Here is a 17,728-nt window from a genome sequence, read left to right on the forward strand (position 1 = left end):
GGTAATGGAAGTGCAGTATCTCTTTAGATTTATAGCTCTGCTCTTACCTACTGTGAAGAAATATACTTGTGCTGGAAACTTCTTTCATATGACACGTCATCATTAAAGAATCTAGCAGGGCCTAAAGAGTTGGTGGGCTGCACTTTGACCCAGTGTTTGGAAACCTCATAATTATGGAAAATTAAGAAATGAATTAGATTTCTAGAAGTGACAGTGCAGGATGCTTCACAAGTTAGGAGTTATTTATTATGAGAAGAGTTAAAAGTCAGCCTATATTTCAGAGATATGAAAGTTTAGGATAAGGGACCTTTTGTAAATTATTTTTAGTGAACAGTAATAATACTCATTTTAATATTGTAACATAAAACTGTAGAGCTACCTTTATTGTGGGAGAACAATTTATATGGACTTGTGCAATGACAGATGATCTAATATGTATTGTAAATGATTCGTAAGATACCCTTAAAGACATAGTCTTTCACTGGTTTTGGTAGAGTAATAGAATACAGCATTGTCATTTATTCCTTTGCGTCCTCCAGTTCTTTAAAATATGTTAATAAAATTATCTTTAACCTTATTTCCCTGGATGGCTTGTCAAAAAAGGGGAAGAGGAAGGAACTGCATAAACATTCCTGTAGTAGTGGTTAATACTTTTTTAGCTTAGATATCTATTTCTATATGTGCTTTATTTTTCTTCTCAGATTTGGTATAATGTAATTTCTAATACAGAGATTGAGTTTATGTTCTGTAATCAACTGCTGATAATACATGAGTGAAGAGCTATGTTGTAAATAATCTAAACAGGTCAGGAGGGAGGAAGGGAACTGAAGAAGGAAGGAAAGGAAAAGAAGAAAACCACTGTGGTTCTCAAACATAAATAGGTGGTTTGCCTTCTAATTGTAATTACATTATTTATTGCATTATTAAATATGAACAGATTTGTTGAATAAATTTGTATAAAAATTTATTACATTATTGAATATTTTGAATACTGAGTAGTTAACTTTTTTTTTTTTTTAAGATTTCATTCATGGGGTGCCTGGGTGGCTAAGTTGGTTAAGCAACTGCCTGTGGCTCAGGTCATGATCCCAAGGTCCTGGGATTGAGTCCTGCATCGGGTTCCCTGCTCAACGGAGAGCCTGCTTCTCCCTCGCCCTCTGCCTGCTGCTCTGCCTACTCATGCTCTCTCTCTGTCAAATAAATAATCTTTAAAAAAATAAAAATAAAAAAATTAAGATTTCATTCATTTATTAGAGACAGAGAGTGAGAGCATGAGTCAGGGGAGGGCAGAGAGAGAAGCAGACTCTCCGCTGAGCAGGGAGCCCAAGGTGGGTGCTCGATCCCAGGACCCTGATATTATGACCTGAGCTGAAGGCAGACGTTTAATTGACTGAGCTACCCAGGCGCCCCAAATAGTTAACTGTTGATAGGAAGCCAGCTTAGCTTTTAAAATTCATGGCAAATAGGCTCCACAAGGTTTTTAAGTCTTAGTTTCCTAGAACATGAATTTAAGGCTTAGTTTAGCAATTCTCTAAGATTTCTAAGTCCTAAGCCTATTTGGTTTATATTTTGAAAGCCCATATTTAATCAGCAATTTGAATCAAAGACCATTTAAGCTTCACATTTTAGGCATGGCATATAGTGTATATTTTTATTATTGAAGGTCTGAACATTTAGATTTGTAATCATAATGTTCAGTTTTCTCTGACATCATCCCCATACAGATTGCCCAACATTACACTTATGTTATTGGACAGTAAAACTTCGGATGTTAGATTTCTAAATGAGATATGACCAGTGTTCTTGGCTGGCTTATCTGACTAGTTACCCTGACAATTAGGAGTTTTCTGTGATTTTATTAGCTGATGAGCATAGGTTCCCGTCCTGCAACTATATAACAATACAGTAAAGCTAAGTGGACAAAATTAAGTTATTTCACTCGAGTATAGATTTCCTGAAAAATTTTCAAAGTTATCAAGCAAGTATTTATGAGGCCCTGCTATATGAGGGGTGTGTGTGTGTGTACACCATAAGAACTGATATATATTGTTTCATTGTCTAATATGATTCAGCAACAATTATAAAGATATGACCTTAGTTTCAGTTTTCTTATTAGAAAAATGAAAATCTTTCATTTACTTAGTAGCTATAATGCCCTTGTGAGCCATTTCTTTCACTGACCCTTTAGACCATGATTCTGTAGCTGCCCTGTCCAGTATGGTGGCCACTAGCCAGATTTGGCTCTTAAACAATTGTGAAATGTGGCTAGTCTGAATTAACATGTGACTGTAAGTGTAGAGTACAATCAGATTTCAAAGATTTATCACAAAAAGGACAATTTAAAATATTTCATTAATAATCTGTATATTGATTGCATATTGGGATGATGTTTTATTGGATTTAATAAAATAGGTTATTAAAATTAATTTTTTACCTGTTTTTCTTTTTTTCATGTGGCTACTAGTAAATTTAAATCACATATGTGGCTTATACTTATAGCTCTCCTGTTTCTTTTATATGAGGAAAGTCAGGTTTAGAAAGACAGATACTCTTTCTTTCATCTCTTTCCTACCTTCAGGGGTTAAAAAGTATTCTAAAGCTCTTTATATATTCCAACAGTTAAATGACATCTGTTCTATGTAATATATATGTATACATGACAGAAGGTATGTCTGACCATCATTTTGAGCACTGGTTGTAATGTTGAGGTACATTGGTGTGTTCTAGAATGGAGGGAATAAGGAAAAATGAAACATAAGGTAGCAAGAATTGAGAAAAGGAACATGCTTATGGACTATAGAAATGCCATTTAAAAGACCCTTATTGTGATCTAGAATTATTATGTGAGTTAGATGGTTTTCTTTGATAATAACTGAGAAACACTCATAGAAAGATATATTTAGTGGCTTCCAAGCTGAGAAAAAAAAATTCTATAAAATATTTGTTCCTGTTTTGTTCTCTTACACAGAATTGTCATTTGTGAAAGAGGAGGTGAAAATTTTCACATGTGCTAGTCATACATTCCGAGGACACAGAGTTCTTTAAGCTTCTATATGACGCCAGGGAGAATAATTTTTTTTCTCTGAAAAAGTGATTGTCTCTTTTCCCCATCCCACCCCCATTTCCATGTTTACTTGTTTTGTTTTCCCAAAAAGACATATTTAATGCCCTGCCTAGGTTTATTTTCTACTTAACTCACTAAATAAGGAATAACATTGTTATGTTTTATATTTGAAATTGTAAGGTACATTTCTTTTTTCTTTTATTTTTAATTTAACTCTTTGTTTTACAGATGAGGGCAGAAGTGCAGTTGACCAAGCAGGTGGTGCACAGATTGTAATTGACCATTTAAGGTCACTGTGCAGTATAACAGATCCCGCCAATGAGAAGCTCTTGACTGTCTTTTGTGGCATGCTGATGAACTATAGCAATGAGAATGGTAAACAAAATTGAAAACTTGCTTTATCTCTGGGGGAGATTAAAAATCATTACTGTAGCACAGACCAAAAATATTTAGAAAAATTATGAGCAAAGAATTCATAAGTGGCATATAAAATTAATAATTAGCCAACATTAAATCACAGTGTTTCAAAAATACAGAATGTTCTAATTTATTAAATGGGATGAGTTTTTGAAGGGTTACCCATGTTAACTAATACCAAAAACAAAAACAACATAATGGTATGCTTTAATATTTCTCACTCACATTTTAAAAATAAACAATATTAAAATAGCTTCATGTTTATTACTTTATATTAATGTCAGGAGTAGCTTTAAAACACAAACACTATATTAGTAAGATTATTTTATCTAGATACTAGATTTACTTGTCAGAATAGAAAAAATCTTTTAATAAACTCTGGCCTTAGAAAAAGTTCAGAGTAATTGCAGTTTCTGATTTTAGAAATTTAGTAAATACTTGTCAATAGAAGTTTCTTTTCTCTGTAAAACATTCTTAAAAACCTGGCAACAAATGATATGTCAGAATTTTCAGATAACCTCTATGGTTGTTAATTAAATGAACGTAAAAATGGTGATATGAAAGCTTCACTGTACTTTTAAATGTCACAAAAATGTATCATATGAGTTACAGTATGGATCCAACACTCAAAAATTCTGATAGGTTTCTAGGCTATAACACACCTAAGGTCTTTCTGTGGTTTGTTTTATAATGGCATCTTAAGGTGTAGTCTTTGACAGAGACATATTTTATTTCCATATTGAACATGTAATATCATTCTTTGATGTGTTCTAGAAACACGTGGACCTTTAGGCATATTTTTCATTTTTCACTTTTGGTAGTCATGAGTCCAAAGAAATATTCTCAATAATTAAAAAAAAAAAAAAAGACAAACGTGATGATCAGTGGCTACTGGCATTTGGCCTTGGTGTTAGAGACAACCACAAACAGTGAGGACTGCTGCCTTTGTCTCAGTGAACGGGGAGGGCCACTACTCTCTACTCCATAGTTTCTAACAGCACTTCGGCCAGATACTTCCATATCTTTCATTTGGAGATGGGGGGGAAGCTGCAAATCTAGTTTTCCATATGACACCTGATTTTTAAATGTTGGATTACATGTGCTTTTTTAGCACTGTACAAGCTAAACTTAGAATGTTTCCTCAGGTCACATCCTATACACAGGATACCAGATAACCTCTGAATTAAAATTTCCAATAATAGTAAGAAATAATTTTTATTTGTCAAATGGATAGCCTATTAAACTCAAGCTAGCAACAAATGATAGTCTTTATAGGGTCAGCTACTACCACTTTTTTTTTCCCCTGTGGTACAATCAGTTTTGAAGAGAAAATGAACAGGAGAAACAGAAATGAGAGAGTCTGGGTAATCCACAAAATGAATAGCTAGTTCCTAAATAATTGAAATTTGACCATAATGCACACATACCTGAATTGCATTAAGAAATCATTGGCCAGTTCATGTTGCTTTAGCTTCATTTGGGACATCTTGGACACCCATCTTCACTGAGTGTTCATCTTGGACACCAGAGAAGGTGGGACAAGATGCTAAGTGGGAGAATGGTTTAGAAAGATAAATGAAAGAAACTAGCCACGAAGTTATTAGAGCAGCTTTGGATATAAAAAAAAATAATGTTGTTATGGTTTTAAACTCCTTGTCGTTTGAGGAAACCGTTGTTCAAAGATCTGTACAAAAGCATATCAAATGGCCAAATGGTCTTTAAAATTATCACTAATTCTAATCCAAAGAAGACTGTGGTTTTCTTTGAGTCCCTATAGTAGGATATCACAATATGTAGACATGTGTATTGAGAAGGAAATGATTAACAACATTCTGAGTCCACAGTTGAAATGCGTAATATATTTGGTTAAGGGTAGGCTTTTTTCCTGGCGTGCAAGTATTCTCAAAAAATAACTTAGGTACTTCAGAAACCTTGATTAACTTTTCTCAGAACATTATTGGAGCAGAAGTGTTTTTGTTCCATTATTCTAAAACTGTGATTGGAATGAAGCTTTCAAAACTTATTAGATAAAATAGAAGTAAAGTTATCTTTAGTATTTTAAAAAACAGGTGTCAAATGTTTAACTATCTTCTTTCCTCTGCTTGTATTTACATTTGTCTGTCATGGGGATCATAGTTTGTGAAGTGATTCTTTTTCTCCATAATACTCTTTAACTTAAATTATATTCTTTTCATTTTACATAATTATTGCAAATAATTATTGTTTTTGTTGATTACTTACTCTTTTCTTTAAAATGTGTGTTTAAAGACTTGCCTACTTAAATATTAGGTCTTTTTGGCTAACTTCAGATCATTTGATATTGATCGTGTACCCCTAGATGAGTAAAAAAAAAAAAAATAAGCCTTTTGAAATTCATGAAGCAGTTTTTATTAGCACTGGAAAATGAAGTTCCTTTTTATGTGTATTTGCTATTGAATTTCAGTACGTAAGCCTCTGCTAGTAACTGAGTAGAAGAGTTGAGTGATAAATTGTTACTCTACCAGAAAAATTAACTCTGTCCTCAGCCCCAGTAAATTAAGCCTTATTCATAAGAAGTTATTGCTTTAGCTTCACAGATAATTTTTTTTAAATGTAAAGATAAGAGAGTGCTGAAAATGGTCACAAAGATCCACCAACATAGTTTCCTTGATAATAATATTTTCAAATTGTATATTAGTCCTAAAAGTAAATTGACACCAGACTGAGACTTAAGATGTCTTCCTGTCCATCTGGTAGACAACTGTGAGCATATCCAATTTTTAAATCCATTAAATAGGGAATAAAAAAAATTCCTAACCAAATGCAAGACGGATATATTATGAAAAAATGTATGTGCTAAAGGTATTTTTGTACCCTTTGATAAAACTATATAAAACTCAAGGTTCATGAGTTTTAAAATTTTTGAACCAGCTCTGGAATGTACATTTTTAAGCTATGAGCTGGGTATATTCTTTCATTTCCCCATTTGTGAAGCAATTAAAATTTTTTATACCCAAACTGGTAAGTGTGGAATATCTGAATAAAGTTATAATTGCTTAGCCAGAAAGGTTGTATCCATAATATTATATAAATAAAATCTTGTTTAAATAGAATAAGACAAAAAATTTTTTTCAATAAAAATCATTTAAAATTTATCCTTTTGGGAAAAATCATACCTATTTTTCACATGGCAGAAAAGCACTCTTGAATTCTGTGGCTCTCCAAAATAGTCTGAGTGTTTGACAGTTGTGGTTAGAGCAAAGCATCTTGACAATTTGATATCCAGTTTTTAGGAAATATACTGAACTTCCTATATTTTCTTCATCTATTACTTATCCTATAAACAAGAAACTCAGACCTATTATTACAGATATTTTTATCTCATTAGTTTCTTGGGTATCTTTTTTTCTACTTTGGTTACCCAAGGCCAAAATATTGCAGCGAAGGCTAAAAATTTTGTTCAGATCTATTTTCAAACATAACATCGTTTTAGCCTATAGTAGAAGTTTGGCAAATATTTATTGACTTCTGGATATTTAGTATTGTCTAAAATTTTTTTATTAACAAAATCAATACTTGGAAGAAAAATGGGTTTTTGGAATGTATTTCCTTTATTAATTTAGAAGCATTACAAACTCTTGCCCACTATATTACTTGATATTCCCTATTCATGTTCATTGTAGTAGCAGAAAGTGGCATTGAAAACATCCTGATGATGGTGCCAAAAATTTACCATAGATGATCCACAAACTTAAAAAATCTGCACATGTATACTTGAAAGTTGACTGCAATTTGAATGGAAACCAGTAATCAAAAGCAGAGCACCAGAGTTATTTAACACCTTGTTCAGGAATCTAGTGATGGTCACCATTTTTATTATCTTACATGTAATATGTAATACCCGTGATGACCATGATTAATCAGTAAATATCTCTTGGAAAACTCTGTAATTGAGAATTTAATTTTTTTCTTAATATACCTATGCTAGAGAAATAAAATACAGGGAGAAGTCTGTTATAATTCTTAAGAAAATTATTGACAGTAAGCACTAAAGTAAGGACGAAAGTTACTTGTTTTACATAGGCTGTGCCATAAGAGAGAAAAATAGAAGAAATAAACATGCCATCAAGAAAGGAAAAATCAAAAGAAAAAGAAGAAAAAAATCAGTTTCCTTCTAAAATGATTAACATAATATACACAGTTTATGACTGGCTTCTTCATGTAACCTATATTATATATGTGAAATATACATATATAGATATATGAGGAATATGATTTATATTGGATATTTGGGATATCAGTTTGAGGATATGATATATGTATACATTTGATCTATATTTAATTGTATATGTATGATTTTTCAAATAGAGCTGATTTTTCTCTAGTATCTTAATAGCTCCCTATTGAAAGACAAATTTCTCTTTTTTTGTGGCTCCTAAAATCTCTCTGGGATACTCTTATAATAATTCTCACATTTATTTGCTGTATAGACTCATGATAACTGAACTATGTTTGAAGGGACGCCATCTGTGGTTTTGGAAATGGAACTCAAAGGCATGGGTTTAACAATTGAGATTAAGTATTTAGCCCAGTACATAAATTCAGTTGTTTAAAATAGGCCTGTAAAGTATTTTCTCTGTAACTTAAAGATTACTTAATATGTAATTAATTTTAGCTGCTACCTTCATTTCAACCAGTAGCAACAATTTCACAATTTTAATCAAACTATTATTCATTTTCCTGGTGACTGATGGCTTACTTTTTCTTCATACTTAAAATAGGAAGAATAGAAATTAATAAGGAATAATCCTGATTAAAAACTAAAAAGCACTTTCACCTTAGCTACTTGTTTATTTTTATGTTTTGGTATTACTTTATTACAGGTAAGAAAGAATACTTCCTAGATATTAGATGTTTAGAAAATGAGTTCCTTTGCATAAGTGAGGAACTGTTTCCACAGTTTATTTACTATGGGTACAGGCTAATTAATAATTACATATAATTCCTAAATACTAAAAACTTTTTGCCTAACTTTAAGGTAAAAAAATCAAAATGTAAAATTTTTTCTTTGTAACTTACTGTCTTTTTTCCCATAATTATATTAATTTTCCAATATATCATTTCAGTGTATTTTCTGTTCATTTTTTTCCCTTGTTTAAAAGGCCTGCGAGATGTGCTTTTAGTTTGCATCTTTTGAAGCCTAGTTTGTAAAATTAAAATACTCTAGTGTGTTAAATTGTGTTAAAAGACTTTTATTGTGCAACTGAGAGGTTTTTAGGTTTTAAAAACATATATTGTGTAATTCTTTATTTACTGTTTTCTCTTTGTAAAAAATTTCTGAATTTTTACTGTTTGTCTAACAGCATTTGAATTTACTTAGCCAGGTTGCGCTCAAGAAGTTCTGCTACAAATGTCATTTTAAACAAATTGTTTTACTGAATGACAGAACAGTTAGTTGTTCTTGTGCCTCCTGCTAATTTGGTCTATTAAATTTGACTTATTAGACTAGCCTAGCTTTTCATCATAATCCTTCCAAAAAATTGCTATAATAATGCTATTACTTAATGGATAAGCTAAGAACTTGGATTTTAGTAGAAGTGTACAAAATGCACATTTGGTTTAATTCCACATGGTCAAGTAGTGGCATTAATATTTAGCTTTGACCATTACAGAATGAACTTCTGAATGCAAGAATCTGAAATTTTTTGACAAAAAAATGAAATGATTATAGTTTTTTCATTAATGATTTAAACGTTGGCATTATATTACAGAAACAATACTTAGCGTTTTCAGCTTCCTAGATTTTCTTATAATCAGATTATAGTGGTGCATATAGCATTGTGATACTAAATAGATACCAAATTTTAACTGAAGGCAATAGAGCAGCAAAATATGTTTGGGGTTCCTTATTCTCTAAGATGTTTTTCTTTCTTTATTTGCTTTATGTCTGGATTGAAGATAATTAATCATAGGTGTTATTGAATATTTTCTTTTTTTTTTAAGGTTTTATTTATTTTTTTGACAGAGAGAGACAAAGCAAGAGAAGGAACACAAGCAGGGGGAGTGGGAGAGGGAGAAGCAGCCTTCCCGCTGAGCAGGGAGCCTGATGCGGGGCTCGATCCCAGGACCCTGGGATCATGACCTGAGCCGAAGGCAGACGCTTAACGACTGAGCCACCCAGGCACCCTGAATATTATTTTCAAGATTTTACTCATAGTAAAAATTTGAGGTGGCAGGGTTGGCTTTCTGATTTTAATTCATCATCACAAGATATAAAGAATTCACAATTTGAACTTCTTTTTGGAAGATTCATGGCCTGAATGAAATTAAGTAACTAAAAATTAAAAACAGCTCCTAACATTTTTTATTTTATGTTGTAAATTCTAAAGAGGATAAGTAATCTGATCTCTATTTTTCTGCCTTGATTTAATTTTTACATTTGTATAGTTTGTTCACCATCATTAGTTATTGCCACATTCTAAGTATTGCAATATAAATATACATTTACTTTTCAACTGACAGAATTTCAGCATATGAAGCACATAGGGAGATTTTCTCTATATATGGAATGCTTACCTAAATTTAAAAATGAATATTTAGATAGTAAAACTGAACACTAGGCTTTGTTTTTATTATTGATGTTACTATACCAGTTGAAACTTGATGGTATCAAGCCCATGATTATTGACCATGTACAGGTTTGTAGGTGCCAGAAATAACACTGAAGTAAGTATTCAGATGTTTGGCCTTCCAAGAGCTAAGGCTAAAGCCAGAGATGAATAATGGATTTTGGCCACCTATCAGTCCATCTTCAATGTGGACTACTTAAAATAGCCATTCAGAGAAAAACTCAAGGCAGAGAAGTATCATATGTAGAATCACTTGTATAAAAATTATACAAGTGACGTCTGTCTTCTAACTACAAGTAAAATCCAGTTAAGACCAAACTGCCTATATTTTTTTAAATGAAAAATTTTTAAGTAAATACTGTTTAAAAAACAGGGATTGGCCAGAAATCAGAAATCTTTTGGTTATGTAATGTATCTTATTAACATAGTTTGTGTGTTGCAAAGAATTTCCATGTAATTTTAAATTAATAATAGTAATGCTTCAGGATAACTAGTAATATTTGTTTTCTTTTAAGCCAGTAAATCCTTCTGTAAAACAAAGAATTTTTATGTTTTTAAATATATATATTTGTAAGGTATACATGTTGTGATGTACATTAACATGGCACTGAGCTTAATTTGCTGTGCAAAAATGTAGGCTTAAATTAACTCCTCCATGGATATGGCCTTTCTTTCAGCAATGCCATTTGAGAGCGGAGACAGGATATATTTCTCCCACTAAGAGCTGCTTAAGCAATGGCTGGCAGTAGTCCTCTTAAAAGAAAACAAACAAACAAAAAAGTCTTAATCTTTAAAAGACTAGTTTCTTTCTGAGATGAAAGCATAGAGTTTCCTTTAATCAGAGTAGTCACATCTGTAGAAATTTCCTTTGTAGCAGTATTCATTACAAGAGCTGATCCGTAGTAGTAATTTAACCTGAAGTGAGCCCAAGGGGAAAAAATTATCTACTAGATTAAGACATAATCACTCTAAGTGTCATTGGGTTGAGAACGGTATATGGGTAGGTCTCTTAAGGATAATAAAACATTTTTCCTTTCTCTTGTGATTTTGCTTTGGGGTTTTTGTTTTTGCTATTGTTTTACATTATACTCGTAATTTTGTGATTATCTCTAAAACTTTTACAAAAGGGAGATTTTGCTCTTGTAGAGACTCTTATTTTCAGAAGAAACTTTTGAATTCTTTTCTATTTTTTAACTGTTAGAAAATAAGAATTGTGTACATGTGTTGTTTTAAACCTCCAGTATTCTCAGTGCTAATGAATCTTGGTTCTCTTTTTTTCATTGAAATTACTATTTGTCATTAAAATGTATAACCTGGGGTTCAAATTATAGGGATAATCTGGGTGTAGAACACGTAATGCATGTTTTGTTTAAAGAGGGCTTTTAAAATAATTGAGTTAAAGTTAATTTTAAACACATGTAAATATTTTTACTTTTATATGCTCAATACAGGTTTAAATAAAAGTTCTCCACTTTCCTGACCAAACAAAAAGATATTAAGTAATAAGTAACTGAAAACTGTGTACATGCACATGTGGATGTATAAAGTTTTTAACTACAAATCATCCTCTTGGCAGCTGTAAAGTCAGTTTACTTTTCACTATTTAATCCACTACAACTTGTTTAAACTTAACATTTCTGTTCCCTGTTTTACATCATTTTTAATTTTTGTGTCCTTTTTTGGAAATATATATATGCCATTAGTCAGGGGCAATTTTCTTCAGTCTTTATTATGCCCAAATGGCTTTTATCTAATTTGTATTACAATTCATCAAGATTTATATTTGCTAGCGTTTATTGTTTCAACTGTATATAATTCACTTGATTGTAGATGGTTTTTTTTGCAAGCCTGTAAATAGGAATATTGTACTCCTTATAGTATGAATAGTATACATACTATATATACATACTAATGTAGAGACTATGTATTTTGAATTGTGTATATCTTTTTTTGACACAGTTTCATCATTAAGTCCTATTTACTGTTAAGCTTAATAATCTTATAATATTGTCTATAAGGGCCTTTTCTTATGAATAAGGTAAACATGTGTTGCAGTCTTCTTAAGAAACTTATTCTTTATAGTAATTGATCAACATAACTTCAGTTGAGTTACTGGGATTCTTTTCTGGACCTATAATCTATACCAATGTTTTAAACATTAAACTTAAAACTCAGGGGGACAAAGGTTCTTCAACTTAAGATCTTCTCTCCAGATCTCCATTCTTTGGAGTTTCCATGAGTGTGACCTGAAGAACTTGGAACCATTGAAATTCAAATGTAGGTAGGTAAGTGTTCACACCAGCGCATGCGTTGATTGCCTTATATCTCTTTGTATATGCATCTGTATTGCACCCCCTCAGTGCCTTTCTTCCTCTTCCTCCCCATAGATCATGTAGGGCCTGTGTCATCTTGATATTTTGTAATTCTGTATTTTGGTCAGTATTTGTCTGTGATGTGTGTCAGGAGCAATCTTTAAAAGTCTTCAGACATTTATGACATTGTGTTGTCTAAAGACTGTCTTTCACACATAAGTGTTTGCTGTGTACAGGCCTGGGTTGCATTTTGTGAATTGTGTTTGTTGAGCTCTGATAAACATTCCCCTGGAGTTGCTGGTATTCACTGAAGGATGCAAAAATTCTCAGTCCTGCACTGTTTCACTTTTTCAGTTCTAGAGAATGTGAACTATATCTGGTTCTAAGAATGTTTTCCAGTTAGTCTCTGATTTAAAAGTCATACTCCTGATACCCATCCATAATGAGTGTCACCTACCATCCTTTGAAATCCACTCACAAGCTTTCTTTGGGCAATAAGAAAAAGTGATTAAACTTAATCATTTGTTTCCAGCAATAAGAATAAATACCAATTTATTCCAGACAAACAGGACCCCTACTTAATCCTACCCCTCCAAAAAAAAAAAACCTATTGATAACATACTAAGTTGTAACTGAAATAGGCAAACAGACCCAACCATGGAATATTCTCCTAGGCTTAAGTGGAGTTTCTACTCAAATAAGCAAAATAAAATAAATGTTCAGGCGCTTAATGTAATTTTGCTCAAAATATCCAAACACCAAAATCTAGGATTCCTACCATGCTTTTAATTTTTATTTCTTTTCCTGTTACTTCATCTGCCAAGCACATCATTGAATTTCAGAATCTCTATTCCATGTTCTGTTTTGTTTTGTTTTCCATCTCCTATAAAAGTTAGGTAATCCTTTGGCAGTGGTTTTTAAACTTTTGGTCTCAGGACTCTTTTAGACACTTAAAAATTGAAGAAGACCCTATAGAATTTTTGTTTATAAATATGGGCTATCTCTATCAATATTTACCATATTAGAAATTAAAATGGAGACAATTTAAATTATTTAATATCGCATTTAAAATAATAACTCACATTACCATGTATTTTTATGAAAAATAACTTTTCAAAATTAAAAATATTGCTGGGGCACCTGACTGGCTCAGTCTGTAGAGCATGTGACTCTTGATCTCAGAGTTGTGAGTTCAAGCCTCATGTTGGTGTGGAGCCTACTTAAAAAAAAAAATTGCAAAATTAAAAAAATTGCGTAGAAGAATAGCATTTATTTTACTGTGAATGTGTGATGGGTTAGAATATGATGACCACCAACAGAATTTGGTGCCACTGACTAGATTGATAATAAAACCCCAGCAGTTTTACCCACCACTGTTTCTGCACCATTGTATAAATATCAGTACAGTACAAAAGGCATATAAAATCTTGGTATTTTTATGAATGTAGTTTTGGTTTTATGATCCTCTGAAAGGGTTTTGGGGACCCCATTTTGAGAACCATGTTCTAGGATGCCTGCTTATCTTGAAATGAAAATTTGTATCAGTCTGTTTGAGTAAAGTTTTTTTCCTCATCTGGGCCTTCATTATCCAAGGAGAATGACTTACCTGCAATTGATATGAACAGACTTTAGAGTTATCCAAGTGTAATTTTTGTTTTAGTTAGCCTCATAGAGATGGATATAAAAGAAGGCACCCAAGTGATCAAAAATGAGTATGTCCATTGGATGACTATATAATTTTTCTCTTTACTTGTGTGTGGTATGTGTGTTGTATGTGAGTATACAATTAATTTTGCTCCTGGGTAGCATTAAAACACATTTTCCCAAAGGAAAGTGATTTTCATGAATTAGGGTGATTCACACCAAATGCCATTGGGCTATACTTCTTTTTTCTCCTGATTTACCACAATTTCAGATATTACTGCTTCAATTTGTATGCCAAAGATTTTTTGAAACTATGCAACATTTCCTATTTTTTTTGTCCCTCATTTCCCTGGAACCAAAATTCATAATACCTTAAAAGCAGTCCAAGGAAGTGGTAGAGATGCCAAGTTAGGAGAATATGAAGAACATCATCTTCTAAGTGGTATTCTCCTGTTGAGTTCTCTCCTTCATAAAATTTGTTATTCCTCTGATGTCCCTGGACTGTTGGATTTTTATAGTGTGTGCCAACAGTACTGAGGGGGTGTGTGTGATGCTTACATATATGCAGACATATAGTGGAGTTTGACTCACACTCAATGCATGCGCTAGTGCTCACGCTTACATACCTGAAACTTAATGATTCAACAGCTCTGCAGTATTTGAAGAGGTAGTCAAAATGAGTAAATAAATGAAATTTAAAAATACTGCTAAAGAACAAAGATCTGCAAAGGTGATCCAATAATAAGGAACTTTACTGGTAAGTAATCAAAATAATTTCTGACTTGGAAAGCTTATTGGTGCATGATCGTTACAAATACTATAATTATTCTGCCGATAAAACACTTAACACTATACCTTTTAATATAAGTAATTTGCTTATAAGATAATACAGATACTGTGAATCATTCATCAATTGATGAATTGTATAGTAAAAAATATTTAACATTAAAGGCATAAGAACAAATCATTTAGTTGAATATATTCTTTTATTTATGTCTCTTTGGAACAGATTTCATAATTCCATTGCAAAATTTGAAATTGTTTTAGACTCTTTGAACTCTAAATGTAAACTTCCCTTTTTCCCAGGCCTATATTCTTGTTTTGGTTATAGGCCCCCCACAATTGAACCAGATAATATGCGTAATTACCCACTCATCAGTTTTCAGGGTGATAAGCCTCGGTTGGCTATCCCTTGATACTTTATTCTAAAAGCAGGAAAAATTGACTACAGACTGCAAGGCATATAATCAACTGGAATGTGAGGCAGCTCAACCCGCCTTCTTGTTCTTATCTGATAATCACCCAACCACCTCCTTATCAATTGATTAAGAACAGAAAGAGTGATGAAGAGATTAGTAAGCAAACTGTCAAAGGATGCATGCTCTAGGGAAAATGTGTTTGTAATAAATGGAATTTTTATCTTTAGATTCCCAGTAGATAACTTTAAAAAGAATATGGAGAAAATTATTAGCTTGAAAATGTCATATAATTTTCAAAAGAAACAGAATTTTGAAAGCATTCCTGTATCTTTGGATGAAACAGTTATTAATAGTGATAGTGTTTTACATAGGCATGTGAGTGTTTATATCTTTCTTAGCGTTTTGTAAGAGGCAGTACTTTTGGTTTTCATTTGGTCTATTTACCTTCAGCTTTGCTACAGGTATTCTGTCATAATTTGTTCATGAAGAGCCATTGTGGAAATCCAAGGCCTGTTAAATACTTTAAAACTAATTAGTTTCTTAGAAAATGAAGGCAAGCCTTGATGACAAAGCATATTGATCTCATTCTCTTTACTTCTCAAGCCAAATTTTCTTTACTAAGATGCTTGTCACTTATTAAAACTTTGAAAAGAAATATTTTAAGCAACACATTTTTTCCTTGTAAAAACTACTTTCCTTCCTAGCAGTCATCGGAGAACATTCTGCTACAAATAATCAAAACGATTTTTGCGTATTATATATATTTTTCATTCTTTATTATGAAGCAGCTGTTTTTAAGGGATTCTAAGATTCTGTCTTCTCTTGGTCTTTATTAAATTTGTTTTTCTATGCTTTTGTATACTCTGCTTTCCTATAATACAAATATTACTTTGTCTAACCTTTTCACATAACTAGCAGTGGTAATGTTTAATTATTTATACATTTTTAAAGCCTACTCTACAAAGGTATACGACCCTGTTTTAAAAAAAAACAACAAAACTAATGTTTTGACATGTTGAGTTCATTCCTAAATTTCTTTTAGTCGTTGAAAAGATTCAAAACTCTTGTGAACTAATGTTTTAAGATTTTTCAGACAATTGTATGGATGGACTTAATCTTATTTACTGTAATTGAAATAGTATTGAGTTTGCAATAGGGAGAATAAGAGGTGCTTTCTTACTAATGTTCATTTGATACATAAACACTTTTGTTTGTTTGTCTTTTACAGATTCCCTTCAAGCTCAGCTTATCAATATGGGTGTTATACCTACCTTAGTGAAATTATTGGGCATCCATTGCCAAAATGCAGCTCTTACAGAAATGTGTCTTGTTGCATTTGGCAACTTAGCAGAACTTGGTAAGTCCTAGTCATGAACCACAAATGTAATTAACTTATTAATGTACTTACAATAACTTTTCCTATAGATGTTAACAACCTGGAGAATCCATGTAGATTATATTATTTTTTTGAAGCATTGTAGATACTTCAATGTTTAAAAAAAGTAGGTCCAATTATATCTTATGATTATATTGTTTATAATTGGAGCTCCTTTGCTTCCCTCATTGTTTTATCAACGTTTAAAGTTTCCACTTGTATATTATTTAATAGAGGTGAATATTTAAAATGATCTCCACTTGACTTTAGTATTCTTAAATGAGAGATGGTCTTGAAATCAAATATTGTATTTCCAGGACAAAAATAAAGGATTATTAATTTATTACATTTTATATAAATTGTTTATCGGTTAAAAAGGAACCTAACAGACTAAAGTTTTTCCACCTTTTTAGAAAATCCCTAAAAATGATAGAGGACTGGGGCTCCTGGGTGACTCAGTCATTAAACGTCTGCCTTCGGCTCAAGTCGTGATCCCAGGGTCCTGGGATCCAGCCCCGCATCGGGCTCCCTGCTCGGCGGGAAGCATGCTACTCCCTCTCCCACTCCCCCTGCTTGTGTTCCCTCTCTCGCTGTGTCTCTCTCTGTCAAATAAATAAAATCTTTAAAGAAAAATGATAGAGGACTTTTTCATAATAATATATTCATAACAGCATTAGAAAAAATTAGGAGAAACCCTTGAAAATCAGAAGGCAGGCAGAAACAGACCAATACTGGAAACACAGCCCAGTCATAACAGAGAAGAGGACTGATGACTCCAGCACCCCTGTGTCTTTTCTCTGTTTTATTTTTCTCTATATCCTTAATAGTACTCTCTTCTTTCTGACCTTCCTTCCTGTGATTCTTTATAAAGTTACAACTCTTGGTCTGAATCTATCCCACGACCATGTTCATAATAATTTTGTATTATGGGGACAGTGAAGCCAAAGGATGTTTTGTCATAACTAAATATAATAGCTAAAACAAACTAATTAATTCTATTAATTATACCCATTTTATAAATAAACAGAAGCACCAGGACTCTAACCTTGGATTTTCTGAGAGCTCATGTTCTTACATACTACACATTAAAATCTTGATCTCAGGGCGCC

The 17,728-nt window shown here is 32.3% G+C and overlaps 1 protein-coding gene across 7 annotated transcripts in view; it reads left to right on the top strand.

Moving 5' to 3' along the window:
• RAP1GDS1 (Rap1 GTPase-GDP dissociation stimulator 1) overlaps positions 1-17,728 on the top strand; it is a 291,329-nt gene that overhangs the window by 229,875 nt on the left and 43,726 nt on the right. For 6 of the 7 annotated variants that reach the window (XM_035726166.1, XM_035726167.1, XM_027599006.2 and 3 more), the window contains 2 exons: positions 3,293-3,439; positions 16,473-16,601. In XM_035726166.1, coding sequence (XP_035582059.1) covers positions 3,293-3,439; positions 16,473-16,601 — 276 coding nt within the window. The remainder of the gene's footprint in view (positions 1-3,292; positions 3,440-16,472; positions 16,602-17,728) is intronic. The other variant, XM_035726168.1, reaches the window with a different exon arrangement.

This window comes from Zalophus californianus, chromosome 2 (assembly GCF_009762305.2).
Source record: "Zalophus californianus isolate mZalCal1 chromosome 2, mZalCal1.pri.v2, whole genome shotgun sequence".
Classification (NCBI taxonomy): Eukaryota; Metazoa; Chordata; class Mammalia; order Carnivora; family Otariidae; genus Zalophus; species Zalophus californianus.